At 37.2% G+C, this 18,028-nt stretch overlaps 1 protein-coding gene and 1 long non-coding RNA gene across 4 annotated transcripts in view; one reads left to right on the plus strand and one right to left on the minus strand.

Moving 5' to 3' along the window:
• The first annotated feature begins 6,258 nt into the window (after positions 1-6,258).
• The window catches only part of LOC139965959 (uncharacterized), a 49,575-nt gene continuing 37,805 nt past the window's right edge, over positions 6,259-18,028 (plus strand). For 2 of the 3 annotated variants that reach the window (XM_071968638.1, XM_071968643.1), the window contains exon 1: positions 6,259-6,477. In XM_071968638.1, the coding sequence (XP_071824739.1) occupies positions 6,471-6,477 (7 nt within the window). In that variant the 5' untranslated portion in view covers positions 6,259-6,470. Of the gene's footprint in view, positions 6,478-10,979; positions 11,252-18,028 lie in introns of those variants that run through there. The other variant, XM_071968641.1, reaches the window with a different exon arrangement.
• LOC139980078 (uncharacterized) lies at positions 11,625-16,561 on the minus strand. The gene is made up of 3 exons (XR_011797516.1): positions 16,462-16,561; positions 15,926-15,995; positions 11,625-12,438 (listed from the first exon to the last, which is right to left on the minus strand). It is a non-coding gene; the product is annotated as an uncharacterized lncRNA (long non-coding RNA).

Consider the following 18,028-nt stretch of genomic DNA (forward strand, 5'->3'; position numbering starts at 1 on the left):
AATTTATTGTTGTCACTGTCGGAAGATCAATAATTCCCAGGTCACATGACTCTAGCCACCGTGTCTGGACAAACAGGAAGTAGCATACCACCGGGAATTAATGAGTCATCATACCATGGGCTTGAATTTCACGAAATTAACAATTAGGTATTCTAGCCAATTGAATTGCTAATCATATTGACAATTCTTAGACTTACTGAAAGTCCACTACCAACATATGCTGTTCTTCAACTTGTCTGTTGTATCTGAACACAGATTTAACGATTCTTCTTTATTTTCCAAAGTGAACAAGAAACTTTTTTTCAAATCTGTTATTATATGCTTCTTGGTGACGATATTCAATAGCATTACTAGATAGGTAAAAAATATTTTAAAAAAGTTTCCGTAAGATTAAGAAATTTTGTTTTCAGGTCTTGCTGCTGCGTTTCACCATTCTGTAATTTTCAAACTACTTGGCCGTTTTATTTTCTCATTAAAACCAAATTATCAACCGCCGCCCGACCCGAAACCGCCCCATCCCTCCCCTTAACAGGTCCAATCTTGTTTGCTCTGAAACAATCCACCTCACTGAGCCCAGATTTTACTATGTAAATTAAGCTGGAACCATACATGTATTTATATTTTGCACAAGAGGATGTTGACCTGTTCTTATCGTTTGTTATATTTTAACTTGACAATTTTTTAAAGTTATATTTCATACATAATTAATGTTCATAACAAGAAGAGTTTCTTCACTACCATGAGCAGCAAGTATATGTATCGTGAAGAAGTATGATGTCATGACATAAACGATCAATCATATTTAAGTTCACTTAAGCTGTTTCACCTGCATGTATTGCCGAGAGGTATATGTTAATTGTATACGTCCTACACCCTCTACACCTCCTATAACCATGACCTATCCATTACCCAGCTTACTTACCCAACCATACCTTTTACCTCCTCGCCATACTCCCCTTATTCCATTCCTTGATGACAATTACTCACTACCCCACTATAACCAACTCATCGAATGCTTACCTATAATCAGGCGCGTAGCCAGGGGGGGGGGCGAAGGCGGTAGCCGCCCTCCCTTGAGCATATTTTTAATTTTTTTTTAAATGTTTTTATGATATCGCTAGTAATTTCAAAAGAGAAAATGCTAAGATGCAACTTACAAGGCCTGGGAAGTGCCATTTCCAGCGATCTGGGAGGCATTTTCAACCAAAATTTTCTTGTACGCTTCGCGCCAACTCAAATGGCCTTCAACAACTGACCCTATCCACTTACCCATTTTTACTCACGAACTTGTTAAAATTATCAGCCCATGACACCACTAACACACTGAGCCACTTACCCATCTTTACCCCTTACAATATCCCATTATACACTTATCCAAACTACATCACCCATTCACCTTTCCGTACTGACCCTTACCCGAATACTCCTCCCATACATTTCAGTCCCTCCACCACCGCCCCCCCCCCCCTTTACCGTACATAGAAGGTACCTCCCCTTCCTGAAAAGGTCAGCTTTTTATAACATTTTGCTTTCGATACTTTCTGATACTAGAATACCAAATCAATACAGTTCTGTAGTTTGACTATAAACGGTCAAGGATCTTTCTAAATAATCTATTCCGTCAGTTCCAAATTTACTTGTTGACTAATTGACTTCCGTTTGCTGAATAATTACCACTAGTGGGTGTCTAAGTTTGCCTAAATTACAACATTATTTTAATTAATATTCGGTGGGTTTGGTAAAATTGTTGACCATTACGAGGCCGAAAAAGATTCTTTTAAGGTAAAAAAAAAAACCAAGAAAATACAAACAAACACACTCACGATATTCTTTCCTTCCTCTCATCCCTTACCTGTTGACCCCTAACCCCACCTTACTCAAGAACCACACCCTACTCAATACCACACCCACTCAAGATCATACCCACTAAACAGTAACCTTCTCACAGGAAACACCCATAGATAAAAATCAAATCTCGATATTCGTCAAATAAACACCCACATAATTAAAAAACCCTGCGATACGTCCATTTTCAGTTTCAACAATAGCTGACCCACAATATCATGACCATACTACAACCGTCAAGTTCATTTTGGTATTTTAATCGAAAACACATCGTCTCCGAGACGCCAAGCTAAAGCTTAACATAAGACATGGCGAGCGATTCTTAATTTTTTTGTTTTTCTCCAATCTTGCAGTTTATTATATGTATGTCACGTACCCATTAATCTCAAGGTACTATCACCGTACCAATGCATGGCAAAGGCGATCTCCCGAAGAATAAAACACTCTTCAAATTTTTGCTTTCAAATCGAGGACGGAGGTAGCTACAAGTAATATCTTTACATAGTATAGACTATGCCACGAAATTGAACGAATCCTTCATATAACGACGCCTCGATATTTGTTTTTCAACGTCTCGAGTACAGCCGGTCAATTGCAGCATGGTACATCTAAGGAAGATGTTACGTGCCATATATTCGGTCAATTTGTTTTCTTTTTATTGTACGTGGGAAATAAACTGTAAATGTATATGCATCGTATACCGTATTTGACAGTGATAACGAAGGTGACGGTAAGGGGAAGGATGAGGAGGGTAGGGGCGGGGCGGGTTGGTGAGGAGTGAGGAGGAGTAGTGAGACAGGGAGAGGCAAAAGGTGAATGGTTGGAGGGAGTGTATGAGTGAGGTGTGTAGCACATCATGCGTAAGGAGTAACAAGAAACTTTTCAAAGGAGACTTCGACACAAAACTTTCAAGCTCTTAATGTGAGATTCGAGGGATTAGTGGGGAGCGAGGGTTGTAGGGTGTATCAGGGGTTTCATTCCGGATTCTATAAGGAGGGGCTGTATCACTGAGGTATGTGTCTGGGAGGGGGACGGTCGATCCCCGTGGTAAGAAGTTAACATCGTAGACTTGAAATGGTGCATTCTGCGACAAATTTAGTGTTACATTAGGTTTATAATCAGGTCTACGGGCAAGACTGTATTAGTAACTACTTTAGCTCTTTGTAGAGGTTTGGAGTGGTATGTTTGTGTGTGTGGGGTGGGAGGGGGAGGGGGAGGAGGTCGGGTGGTGTACACCCTCACACACCCTGGGTCCGTACCTGTACTACAAGGAAAACGCAATATAATATATTTAATTATAATACATTTCGGATAAATCAACGGAAAACGGACAGTGCGTAAACAGCAACTTATATCTATTGAACGTGCACAATATGTTTATTTATCATCTTTTCTGAAATATTATCAAAATCATCGCAAAAGGAAAAGTAAAATATTAGTAATACCTTATTTCAGACACTGAACGTTGAAAATGATGAAGCCAGAATTTTATTAACAGACAGTAGATGAACGTTACCTAACAGGTAACGACGTGATAATTTTCACTTATATATTCATACAGTGAAGGTAGAAACCAATGGCATAAGTTCACATTTTTGTTGGTTGGACATTTGTATAGTTATGCAGTGAAGTAGGTCTATGTGCAGCCAATGCGGACAATTTCCAAATCTATCTATCTATCTATCTATCTATCTATCTATCTATCTATCTATCTATCTATCTATCTATCTATCTATCTATCTATCTATCTATCTATCTATCTATCTATCTATCTATCTATCTATCTATCTATCTATCTATCTATCTATCTATCTATCTATCTATCTATCTATCTATCTATCTATCTATCTATCTATCTATCTATCTATCTATCTATCTATCTATCTATCTATCTATCTATCTATCTATCTATCTATCTATCTATCTATCTATCTATCTATCTATCTATCTATCTATCTATCTATCTATCTATCTATCTATCTATCTATCTATCTATCTATCTATCTATCTATCTATCTATCTATCTATCTATCTATCTATCTATCTATCTATCTATCTATCTATCTATCTATCTATCTATCTATCTATCTATCTATCTATCTATCTATCTATCTATCTATCTATCTATCTATCTATCTATCTATCTATCTATCTATCTATCTATCTATCTATCTATCTATCTATCTATCTATCTATCTATCTATCTATCTATCTATCTATCTATCTATCTATCTATCTATCTATCTATCTATCTATCTATCTATCTATCTATCTATCTATCTATCTATCTATCTATCTATCTATCTATCTATCTATCTATCTATCTATCTATCTATCTATCTATCTATCTATCTATCTATCTATCTATCTATCTATCTATCTATCTATCTATCTATCTATCTATCTATCTATCTATCTATCTATCTATCTATCTATCTATCTATCTATCTATCTATCTATCTATCTATCTATCTATCTATCTATCTATCTATCTATCTATCTATCTATCTATCTATCTATCTATCTATCTATCTATCTATCTATCTATCTATCTATCTATCTATCTATCTATCTATCTATCTATCTATCTATCTATCTATCTATCTATCTATCTATCTATCTATCTATCTATCTATCTATCTATCTATCTATCTATCTATCTATCTATCTATCTATCTATCTATCTATCTATCTATCTATCTATCTATCTATCTATCTATCTATCTATCTATCTATCTATCTATCTATCTATCTATCTATCTATCTATCTATCTATCTATCTATCTATCTATCTATCTATCTATCTATCTATCTATCTATCTATCTATCTATCTATCTATCTATCTATCTATCTATCTATCTATCTATCTATCTATCTATCTATCTATCTATCTATCTATCTATCTATCTATCTATCTATCTATCTATCTATCTATCTATCTATCTATCTATCTATCTATCTATCTATCTATCTATATATATATATAACTTTCTTTTGTTGGCAACATTTACAGAAGAAAAAAAGGATTTTGACTGGGGTAGGGGAGGAGGGAAGGAAGACGCAGGGAATTGGAGGGGAGACTTAACAGAGAAAGAAACAATGAGCAGTTAGCAGACGGTATCCCCCCCCCCCTTTTTCATGAACAGTTCTTCGTAGTAGATTCCTCTGACGACACATCGAAATTGGATTGATCTTGACTTTGAAAATCTTTCTTTTACCCGAAAATAATTAAAACGCATCGCAAAGAAAAAGAGAATAAAAATAAAACAGACTGCAACGGCAGACGGAGACAATGTCGCTTTTGGATATTTTCTCTGTTGAACATAAAAATGTTCTATATAAACAGGAAATTATTCTTATCTCGTTACAACTCCCAGATGTAATACTTAGTAAGATGCATTTATTAATAAATGGCAACACGAGTATCTAAACAAACAGTACTTTAGTTGCCCCAAACTGGCCTCTACAATTCCGGCATCGTGCCCTTATTTCTTGACAGACTAGGAAATGAATTTTTTTGTTTTGTTTATAGTATAGAAAACATGCGAGTGGGCTTATGAAGGGCGGTTGTCGGTCCGTCCCAGTACGCGCGGTTTCGCCCTTCGATTTTTACCCTCCCGCCCACAGACTCCACAACATCGATCGATTGAGAAATAAACAAAAAGGCTGGACAGTAAGATGGGGAAAAAAATGTAGTACGGAGGTCTAGACATTTTCGAAATAGATATCGTCTAAGAGATTCTCCTTTCGCACCACGTTTTCCTTTTCTTTTCTTTTTTACCTTCTTTTTTCTTCTGTTGCCTTCTTTAAATCTCACGGCAAAAGGGCCGAAGAAATTGAGATTTTAAACGAGGTCAAGTATCAACACCAGTACGTCTTATCGATATATACTAACAGAGTTAAAGGCCTATTAACTCTCTAAGGACTTTCTGGACTCAATAGGTTGTAAAACAAACCTAAGAGAAGGAGAGAGAGATAGATAGACAGAGGAGTAGAACGGCCAAAAAAAAAAAAAAAAAGATAGAAAAAGACGAACGAATGAGTGAGTGAATATAAGAGCCAAGGCACGCCAGACACACTGCCCTGGGAGAGTAGTGATTTTGTTAGAAACTTTTGCCCGAGAAAAAGAAAAAAAAATGTGAAACGAAATGGTAAGGAGATCGGAAGGCACACAAATTAAAAACGAATGGTCTTTATTGGCCTTTACGAGCATGTCCTGTGAACACGCCTATTAGACAGTCTGAACGGAGCCGTCGTAGTCTTCTAAGGGAGTCTGTCGGGTGGCTACGGTGATAATGTACCCAAACTGAGAAACGGATTGGCGCCGACAATTGTAAATGAAGTGCAGCGCTAGTACAAATGAACCGGTCTTGGAATGGATACCAGGCAGTCTGGTATTGGAAGTTGGATGGACTTGTGGCGGCGACGGATACTTTGGACGAGGGTACTTAAAGCTTACTATATTTAGTTAGTGTTCTACGACAAAACGTGCACGCGTATACGGTGGTGTTCTTCTTTACACGTTGATCATCTTCTTTGGATGAATCGAGTTCAACTTTACATCTGGTTTACACTTTCGCAGGGATAGCTCTTCGAGGCAAACATATTTCTTTTTGTTACTAAGATGAAAGGTATGTCTGTCTAAAAAATTTTTTCACGGTATTCATTGTAATTGAATTGTTGTTTTTTGCTTTCATAATATTTGTGGTGTATATTTAAGTGTTATAACACGTGTTTTATAGAGAGGGTGCATTTATATCGTACGTGATGGGAGTTACTTGTTGCATAGAGTATAATACCATGACTTCGTCGACAGAGGGATAGCAGAGCGCCCCCATTTTATATTTTCAAGTTAAGATTTCAAGCGGTCGGGTTACACACTTTCTCTCACTGCTTTTCACTTTGAATAATTAGGTTGTAAATTTAACCTACAAAGGGGAGGTATGCAAGTTACAAAAATTTATATCCCAGAACATGAGGGGGAAAAGGGAAGTCGTAAAAACAAGTTATTTTAGTAAATTTAACATAATACTCATCATTTGAAAAGCCGGTAAGATATATGAATCTTTACCGTGTAATGTGTGAATCTGTATGCAGATTTAACTTGTTTAGTTATAAGTACAGGTTGCATGTACCGAGTACAATTTCAAACTCTTTTTAGGTTTTGTGCTGAACTTAATAGGATGTGGTGTGACGTTCTTGGAGACATGGAAATTAGACCTCTTGACCTCTACAAAGATTGGGTAGTTTAAATATTGTCATTAAAAATGTAAAAACAAATGTTTCATCCGATTGCCTGAAGCGAAAGTCTAGAACTAGGTCTGGCCCCGAGGGTCAATCTTGTTACCGAGCCCCCCCCCCCCACCACACACACACATTTGAACTCATTAGTTTTCGTTAATTGTGATGTAAAAACGACAATATATGTTTCTTTATCGCATATTTCCCCGAGCTCCCCTGATTGACCACATCCCGAGGCTGTACTCACCTGACCCTTCTCACCTGACCCTTCACTTCACACATAATTAACACCATGTGCATGTGTACGTGGGGTATGTGATAAACCATATATGTCACTAACAGTTTGGTAAGGTGTACCACCCCCTCCTCAGCTCCCACCTGAGAAGGTGGACCTCGTTGGTTCATTAAACCTACCGGTTTAATGACAAGAACAGCACCCATCAGGTCCCGAACATGTCTATGCAAAACAGGATTTTAGGTATGCATCTATTATGAAAGTAATATAGGCTGCAATATGAAGTTTTGTTTTTAAAGTAAATAACAGGATATATCAACATTTTGTATAGGGATAGACTTCGGTGAAATTAAGTAACGAACGAGCGAGCAAAAAAGTAATTTCAAAAATGAAGACGAGAGAAGCAATGCTGCCGATATATGTCAAACTATCACATGCGATGTGGTTGCCTTCTAATAAATACATACGGCAATAAGCAAACTTAGTCAAATCCCAAATTCGTAAACAGCGCACAACAATAATTTGTACCACGTACAGAGACAGCGAAGCTAAATTAGTTTTGCGATGAGTGAGAGGCGGTATTACCAACGCTGCACAAAGTTCAATAGAACACCTAAAGCTTCGCTTGATGACGTCACGAATGTGTCTCATACGCGTCATTTCCGAGTGTACACGGAGAGAGACCGTCTGTGACTGAGAGACGTAATTCGGGCATTTAAATGCTTGTTTATTACGCCTGGTTTAGTGGTGTTTATACAAAAATATCGTATGAAAGCTATAAAAATTCGGTTTATTTTCAGTCTTCGGTGGAAGTTTTTTTTTTTTTAAACCTGATTGATGTCAGAGAAGGCCGGGAAGTATACTTCGTCGCGTAGGCTGATATAAGTAACACTATATAATCGCCCTGTCGAGTGAGAGGAGTGAAAAATGTCATGACATTAATAGACGCAAACACATTGACAGTCCAATAGCATTGCTACAGGCAATTCTCATTCAGACGTTGAAATTTTAAAATAGAAAGAGAAGAGACAAGTATAAATATTCCTAAAAATTGTATATGTTGACCGATATCTATATGTATATATATATAGGCCTATGTGTATATGTATATGTCTATATATATGCATATGTATATCTTGATATGCGTATTTATATATGCGTACGTATGTTAAGGCCTACGTATATGTTTATGTATATGTGTATGTATATGTTTATGTTTATATATATATACATATAAATATATGTGTGTTTATGTTTATATATATATACAAATAAATATATGTGTGTTTATGTTTATATTTATGTATATGTTTATGTTTATATTTATGTATATGTATATGTTTATGTTTATATATATATATATATATATATATATATATACATATATATATATATATATATATATATATATATATATATATATATATATATATATATATATATATATAAACTATAGGAAAGGGAGGCCATCATTCAACTGTACGCTAAATAAATCGATTAATATATACCAGTCCTGTTTGGCGAAATCATTTCTGAACCTATAAAATTATATTTACAAAATCATTGAAAACGAATACACTTTGATCAAATGCACAATTAGTTATTCATTCGAAAGCAAGTATTCTGAGCCAAGTGCGTTCCTTATTTTAAGTCGATGAATAATACGGTAGTGCTTAATTTTGCCAGGTCATTTTCTTCACGTATAGTCCCCTGATAGTTTCTATGAGAATATGATTGTAATAATGATCTTCTCATATAGGGTTACACTAAAAGGAGAGAAAGGGCAATCCAATTTCTTGTCGCCAGGTCTTCAAGTCAATTCGTCGTATTGCTAATACCGATTGATCACTTAGTATATACGAAGTCTGAACGAGAGTTTCTCGTGTACTTTTATGGCTTAACAACCGAAGCTCATTGTGGACATCATTGTTTACCACAGAGTCAATATCGTTGAATCCAGACGGCTAACTGATTCATTATATATCACGAATCATATCAGCGCGAGTGGTATTCGCGCATTGAGTAGAACATGCACAACATTTTCATTGAGTTACTAGAAATGATAAAACAATGGATGAAAAGATCGACAATACGGTCCGTGCACCGAAGATCTGACGTCATCATCAAGTTAGCTTTAAAGGAGCATTGCAGAGATTTGGCATAATTTTAAAAGGTGTACCGGTATATCTTGAAAACAAGAATAGCTATCGAAACATAACTAGCGATCAATTTTTTTAATTTTTTAATTTATTTATGTTTGCTTCGACAAATGACATCGCAAGACAAAATTCCTGTCTTAAGTCATCCTTTAATACGGATCAGATATGTAATATTTGATCAATGCAGAATTCAAGACTAAATTCAAGTAGGCATATAGTATAATCTCAAGAGGTAATTCAATGGGGTAGTTCTTTTGAGATATCAAAGATTGTTACGTAATGTAAAGATGAAATAAAACAAAAATGAGAATAAATATCCGTATTTTATATATATATCCCACCAATGGATGGATCAAGACAAGGCATGTTGAAAAATTAATCAACAATGTAAATGAAAAAAAAGCCAATTTGTTGAAAAATCATTTCAATACTGGGAATGGATCCGTTGATTTTTGGTCGGAAAGATTTGTCTGCACGACTAATAAAACCTCAGTTTATATCATCCAAAAGGCGACATTGAGTGAATGTCAAGCTTAATTCAAGGTCGGAACCAGGATTTTATAAGAATGGGGTGTATCCTCATTGAAATCGAACCGATGAAGGGAGGTTAAGCGGTCCTCCTTTAGAGAAACATTAAAATTTTAGAAGTCAATGGGTACATTACTTATTTTGATCTTTTATTATATGTGTGTGAGGTTGAAAGGTGTGGATGTGTGTGTGTGGGGGGGGGGGTGGGGGAGTGGTTCACCCTACACCCCTGAATCCGCGCCTGAAATCACTGACCATTCAGTACTAGAGTACTAAGTGATCAATCCCTTCCTCATGTTCCATTCAGATTCAAGACTGAGGGACACGTTTTCCTATATACCCACAAAGATCGTAACAAATAATTGTAAAGACACTTGGTACAAAACATATCGATTTTGAAACAGCGCCACAACGCTTGGTGAAGCTCATTAATATCATTTTATCTGAACTTGCGCAATCTGTGTGGCGTGTATAGTGTGTGTGTTTTTGTGGGGGGGGGGGGTGGGGGAGTGGTTCACCCCACATCCCTAGATCCGCGCCTGAAACCACTGACCATTCAGAACTAGAGTACTAAGTGAGTAATCCCTTCCTTAGGTTCCTTTCAGATTCGAAAGGGACACGTTTTCCTATATGCATGCAAAGATCGTTACAATTTGTAAAGACGCTTGCTGGTACAAAACATATCAATTTTGAAACAGCGCCACAACACTTTTTTTTTGTGTACTCTTCCTGAGGAACAGTAATCCGCCGGATTAATTTCGGCCCTTAATGGAGCATGATACTTTAATTAAAGAACCCATTTAGCTTTAACTATTACGGGTTCGCTCTTAATCCGAAAGGGCGCCACTATATTTTCCGTTGCATAGCAACATCTTTCGAGAAAGCGTCATAGATCTTCGACAACGCGCACCAGACTCCAATAGTACGTATTTCTGCGAGTGTAATGCATGGTATAGATAGTTACGTGTTTTGTGTCCAGTTATTGTGTAAGCGTAAACAATTATTACCAGAAGTTTCTTTAATTGTGATTCCCGCCAAAACTAGTGCGTAAACGTTTTCGTACGTAGTTATACCAACTTGGTAATGTTACCACAAACATCGTGTTGTTTTAAATTTCGATGAGAAGCATCGTCGAATTTGCGACGGCGCGTTGATAAACGTATCACATGACTGAAAAGCCAGTACGCATATTGGAGAACGGTTATGGCCCTGTTGGCTTGCCATAAACTCGTGAATTACCTTGTAAGTAGACATTGCTGTTATTTCGGTTACATTCGTGTCATAATAGTGGTTCATACTTCGCTTACGTTCGTTGTTTTTCGATATCACAAACATTAACCCTGAACTCTTAAAATGAACATACATTTCTTATACAAGAGAATGACCTGTTATTCTGCTAAATCGTCGACACGTTTTGTTGATTCACACAGTATTCTAGTTCACACCATAAGTTCCGATTTCTAAACAAGTCACAATTCTAGTTTTACAATTTTCATTGAATTAATCAAAGTTTCTGCCCCCCTTGTATTTGATATAATCTAAGCTTTGAGCAATAACTCAACACTAATTTAACAAATATGTCTGGGCGATAGATCGGTCAACCTGTGATTTAGAATTTAAAAAAAATTCTATTGAAAATTAAAGGAGAAATGAGTCTTGAACACGGAAGATGACGTCATCTTTATATGGTGCACTTTTAAAGGAACACTCTGCATATGAACCAAGTTGTATGTCCAAAGGAAAACACCTTGGAAACAAAAATCAACTTCAATAACAACAACAACAACAACAACATCAACATTGGTACAGACAGATGATTCCTGCTGGGTGTTGCGGCTCCTTTTGGGTGAAGGGGGGGGGGGGGCTGTGGGCTGTGACATACAAGCACTAAACTCTGCCGAAGTCTCTCTTTTATTGCGATTGCTTAGCCTAGCCATTTTTGGGTTGTCAATGATTGTTGTATAGTATACGGGGTGACTGTTATAGGCCTCCCAAAACTCATACGTCGTTAGATGTGTCAAGACGCACGTTAAATGGGAGATTGTGATACTCAGCGACATGTTTCTTGTCATCTTCTCCGTATAGTCTGCACTCTCGCCCTCTATACACACATATTTGTCTCTCTTGATTAATAACCATCAGCAAAGTAATGTATAGCATAATATTTGCCTATCTATCCATGGTTCACGTCTATTATGACAAAGTAAGTTATTCTGCCCACATATTAGCACACATGTTATGATCCACTACTCAGTGACATCAAAGGGAGACCGCAAGTTGGACTAAGTCATCTTCGATTTCGGTTGTCTTTGTCCTCTAGCCAGGGAGTGTCTTCTCTAACTCCTTTTGAGTTCTCTGTGTTATCTGCGCATCCTTGTTATGAGGCAGGTAGGTAGTTTCTCCGATCGCTTAGTCAAACAAACAAAGGCCTGTGGATCAAAGATGGGCGAATGCTGGGAAACTTGATTGAGTCATTATAGGGTCATTGTCAACAGTGGGTGGCCGGTGGGTACAAACTACACGTTGCAAATGATTTCAAAAAATATATGTATATATAATATGCATCATATCTTATATATAATTTTTAATGATGCATTAATTAAATCGTGTAATTTCTGGTCAGTAAATAGCCGTAATCGAAATTAAAGAAATAGGTGGTAAAAATATAAACTGTATAAGACGTTTAAGAGACGCCGTTACTATGGCTATGCAATAAAATCCCCTGGAATCCCCTGGAAACAGTGCGTTGCAATAGAAACAGCAATGAAGCATGATTGATGTCTGCGATAGACGTAAACGTGCAACAGCTACCAAGATTGTGTGTGTGGAGGGGTGGGGTGGTGGATGGGGCGGGTGAGGGTTGGGGGATGGTGGATCGGAGTCTGAAAGGCAGTAAGAAACTTGGCGTTCAGTGGACTGATTAGTGACCGACAGAAGGAAACATCACGTGTATACATGCAGCTAGCCTCTGACTGGCGTTTACCGCGTATTTTTTCTCTTTTCTAGACATCTCGTTTACGACAAGAGAACGGGTTTGGAAAGGAATGTAACCGTCATGCAATTACTACTACAGTTTACTCCATTTTGGGGTCATTACCTCGTTCTTAGTCACCCGATGGGGGGCATAGTATTTACCGATTGTTACCACCTCAGAGATTCCTTCCTCTTCTCGTCATTCATTAGGTCGAGAAAAAAGAGTGAAAAGTTAGAGCACGATACACTTATCTAATCCATCTATCACCTTTTTATCACATTCAAAACCAACATACGTATTGCCACCTCATCAACCCACCCGTAAGGTCACCATGCTAGACGCCCCCCCTTTTCAACATTTGAGGCACTTATAGTGTCAGCGTAAATCTTCTTTATTGTTTTTCCTGCGCACCACACACGTTCTCACTGACAGTTATTTCAATAAACAGAACCTAATATTCCGCTTGTTTTCGACATATTTACGCTTGTGTAAAGAGTGTACAATATAAATAACAAAACCCCTTTGAATGCCACTCAAAAAAAAAAAAAAAAAAAGATTGTGGATAAGTCGCCGACCAGAGGGCTCTTACAAAATTCCATACACCCCTGTCATCGACTTGGTGGGGTGGTTGCAACCCAGCTCTTTGACCGGGAAAGAAAGAAAGTAAGAAAGTGAAGGGAAAAAAAGCTCAACACAGCTAACAGTGTTACTTCCGTGGGAATTTAAATTTGACTTTTTGTTTTTTTGTCTCGAATATTTATTAAGTTACCATGAAGTCGCATCGTCTGCTAAAATAATGACTGTCTTCTTGTCATAATTATGTGGCAATAAATTATTATATCGTCATAAAAACTATGGAGGATGAGTAGCAGTTTTATTTCATTTCTGCAAATTACGCCACATTTTTTAGTTTTTATTTGTCACAAAAAGCTTAATTGCTGCATCATAAAGCAATTTATAATTTTACTTTAGCTGTAAACAATATTTCATTTAAAGAGACAACAAAGTGGCCCAGTGTCGTGTCAAAACACTTAATACATGAAACATACACACACACATGTCAGACCGAGGACCCGATTGTATTTTCCATTGTTCAAATCCACGTACCCTAACCTTAACAATACCCCATACAATAGAATTCTTCCGAGGACGTGGTGATTCTTCAGAAATCACAACCGAGGACCTGAAATTCTTTTGTTCAAGTCCTCGGTCAGAATACAAAACAAACGCACACGCACAGGCACTCACACACGTATATACAGGTACGCACAAACAACAACATCAACAATAAAAGAAATAAATTGGACGAGAAAATATTAGCTATCGCTTGCAAGCCTCTGTTGGATTTCATGTTTGAATTCTGTTTTTTTTTTCTTTGACATTCGAAAAAATTAAATTTAAGTCAATATACAAAACAAAAACAAACTTTATAATTAACATATATGCCTTGAATGAGAAGCGGACGTCACCATCCATGCAGTCTTAAAGGAGCAATCCAAGACATTTGACATATTTTAACGGAAAATATCACGACTTTTGGACTTGAATATATCGTCAACAGTAAAAGTTCTGTTTTTAAAAGCCATCCGTTAACAAGAAAATGATTTTTATCAACAAAATTTTGACATGTCCCGATGATTTGCGTTTAAAACTTTAGTACGACAACAATAGATGAGTGATTAAGACTTAGTCATTGATAACAGCAAATGACAAGAAATATCACATTAGCCGGAAGTCATTAGTGGTTGTCTCTGTAGGCGGTAACATTACATATTAAATGTTTACGACAAGGAAGCATTATAGCCAATGGGTGTGTGTATGAGAGAAGAGGGTATATATATAAGCGGTGGAATAGGGGGGGGGGGGGAGAATACAATTGGCAGGCGCTAAACCATTACATAGTAATATATTAAATTATTACGAATAGTAAGTTATATAGCCGGGGTGTGTTTGAGAGAAGAGGGTCTGGACTGGGAGGGGTAGGGGATGGGAAGGGCGAGGATGTATCTAGCCAAGAGAGCAGAAAGCAAATTCAAAACGGATTAAGGAGAGAATTCTGAACATAAAAAATAATGTGATCACGAATATGAAATCTTCATGATGGTTAAGAAGTTAATTGGATGAGAGGAGAATAAACTGCTAAAATAAACCAATCATGGAAAACTAGAAGAATTATTCAAAGTTTTGTAGTTTTAAAATACTATAGGAATGAATAATATAACCCTGTTTGTTCTTGATGTGTGATATGTATGTATTGAATTACTCATCGTTTCTTGCCGCTAGTCAAGAAAACAACATACCGTTGTGAGGGGCCGCGTGAGGGGCGGGATGAAGAAGCTTATAAGGGGAGAAGAGGAGAGGGGCGGGGGAGGAGGGGAGGGGAGTAGACGGGATTAGAGAGCCGATCAGAGGTGATGAGATGGGTGGTAGAGGGAGGATAAGAGGGGTTACAAATGAAGGGTGTAAAACGGTTGAAGAGAGGAGATCGTAGGTTTAATTTTATTTTGTAATTTTTTTTTTTAAATAATTCACTGTTTAAGTTTTCCCCCAAATACCGAGTAACGCTGTACAATTTTTGTTCGCGCTTTTGATCAAAGCCAGTCTGAATGACAAAACTTCAGTCCACATAGATCTATCAGGTAGCTGTCTTATCTTTAGCTCCCTGGATCTTTTTCAGCACTTTCTCAAATTTGAACTCTTGTCGTGGAACCTGTAGAGAGGTAAGACACCCCCGCTTTTATCAAGAAAAGGGTAAAGATACGCACGCGTATATATGACTGTGTCGGAAATTTGGGGATGTTTGAAGCAACTTCTCTTTAAAGCGGAGGTCACTATCGGCAATTAAAAGGTTAACAATATTGTACCAATAGACGATTTGACAAGAGGTATAAAATGGTAATAAAAAGGAGCATATCTTTGACCAAACAAAATTCTTGACTTACATCCTTAGGGGGTTGTCTACGATTTCGGTGTTTGTGGAAATCTTCTCCTCAAGGTTCACTGACGGAGAATCTGGGGGGAAATGAGGAGCAAAATATTCTTTAAATTAGAGTTTGTACGTTATTGCTTATCATGGGACATTTAGCATTGCTCTCCATGAGAGAAAGTCAAATATGGTCAAAAATTTGCCAAGTATATGAAATATTTCATAACTCGTACTTAAGTATGAATGCATTTCCACTTGCAAATGCTGTTGTCATGCAAAGCTCCTAGGAATAGTTTGCCCCCAGCTTCAAGTATATGGTTGCTTTGGAGCTAAGTTTATATAATGAGGAACTTCAACTTATTCTTTCTCCTCGGTAAAGTCGAGGCGGCGGTCCGTGACCTCATCAGAGCCATTACTCTACATACATTTTTGCGGAGAGGTAAACGTTCCATGAATATCGAAAGCTAACATGGGAATGCCTGCAGGCACGAAAGTCCACAAAGGCCTATATATCAGCATGTTATAGTATGATATTATACTGTAGAGAATTACATATGAGTGTATCCTAACGTAAGACCATGGTATGCCGAAGACCAAAGAAACATCACATTTAGTTTTGGACATTTAGTCGCGCTACGTTTGAACATTATAGACGGGCTACTTTTGAGTATATAAGCGCTCTACCTTTCAGCACATTGGCGTGCTACTTTTGAACAATTACGCGCGCTACTTTTAAACGTATATATAGGCGCGCTCCTTAATATCATCATCGGCGCACTACTTTTTAACATACAGGTGAGCTCCTGATAAGTTCAAGTTGGCTCTCCATACATTTTGTTTACATGCCCTTTGAGACCACAAGAGCCTTGTTTCACTAAGATGACTTATGCTGCAAACTAGATAACTCAGCTTCTGAAAAAGAAGAAGAAGAAGAAGAAAACAAACAAACACTGTTGTAACGCTGTAACAATAGGTCTGGGTAACGTAGGGGGTACTGGCACAAGTAGAGAGACAACCATGTAACAAAAACAAGAACACAAAAAGAAGTAAAAGGGAAAAAGAGAAGAAGGAATTTGTCACCTCTTCGCTAGCTTAGCGATGGCGACATCATGGCCAAAGAGATAAACACATTTTTGAGTACCACCTCAAAGTTGGTTTTGAACGATCACCATGGAAACCGTTACGCTTTAGTTGGAATGAGTATGATAAGACGTGCCAATTTGTCTACCAGTAGCATCCCATAGTTACCTCGCCCAGTTTCCCTTTGTCCCGTGAATATTTCTGGTCAGAGGGGGTGTCATTTACCCAAAAATGACTGACCGATTTTTTTCTCTGATAAGCCAACGTTGAGCTCTTCTGTAAGTAAACCCTTCCAATGTGAAAACATAGTCGTGATAGAAATATTAAGATTAACCACACAGGGAACGGTTAATTCAGCTAGGCAGTGAATATTTTAAAATAGGAAAAGAGGGGTTAAGGTTACCACTCAACACACCCCGTATTTCTTTTAACCCCACCCCTGCCCTCGCGCGCTTCCGTTAAAGGTGTACTTTCTTACACGCAAGCATGCTAATGGACGTATGAGGTTACGGATCCATACTAACGGATAGAAAATGGGTGAGAATGGGAGAAGTTTATTGCAGTATAATATGCACAAAACGTCTTTAATATGATACCTTGCCATATTATAAGCCATGCAACGAAACTTCATAGTGTTCCTGACACGAATGAGTTCAAGATGGGATCATTTTTTCTCTGAAATAAGTGTGTGAGTTTGGGTTGAGGTAAGGTAGTATATTTCGGTTAAACACACAAGTTGCCTCGTTTGATCTCCTTTCAAATATTTTAATGGGGAATTTAGATAATTTTTAGAATTTTTTCTTTTTTTCTCTTAATTTTTACTTAACTTTAGACTCATTGTCTACAATTTGTCAAACCCTCATCGGGGGGAAAAACGTGAAAGTAATAAATAAAAGAAATAGTAAACATATTTGAATTCTAGTACAAATACCATCTTGCCAAGGAATGTAGTGTGTAGAAAGTGTCAAGTTTCAAAATTTGAACTGCACGTGAACTTTCGATGTCTCTGATTTCATTTCTGCATGGAAATATTTGAAAA

The sequence above is a fragment of the Apostichopus japonicus genome, chromosome 1, assembly GCF_037975245.1.
Source record: "Apostichopus japonicus isolate 1M-3 chromosome 1, ASM3797524v1, whole genome shotgun sequence".
Classification (NCBI taxonomy): domain Eukaryota; kingdom Metazoa; phylum Echinodermata; class Holothuroidea; order Aspidochirotida; family Stichopodidae; genus Apostichopus; species Apostichopus japonicus.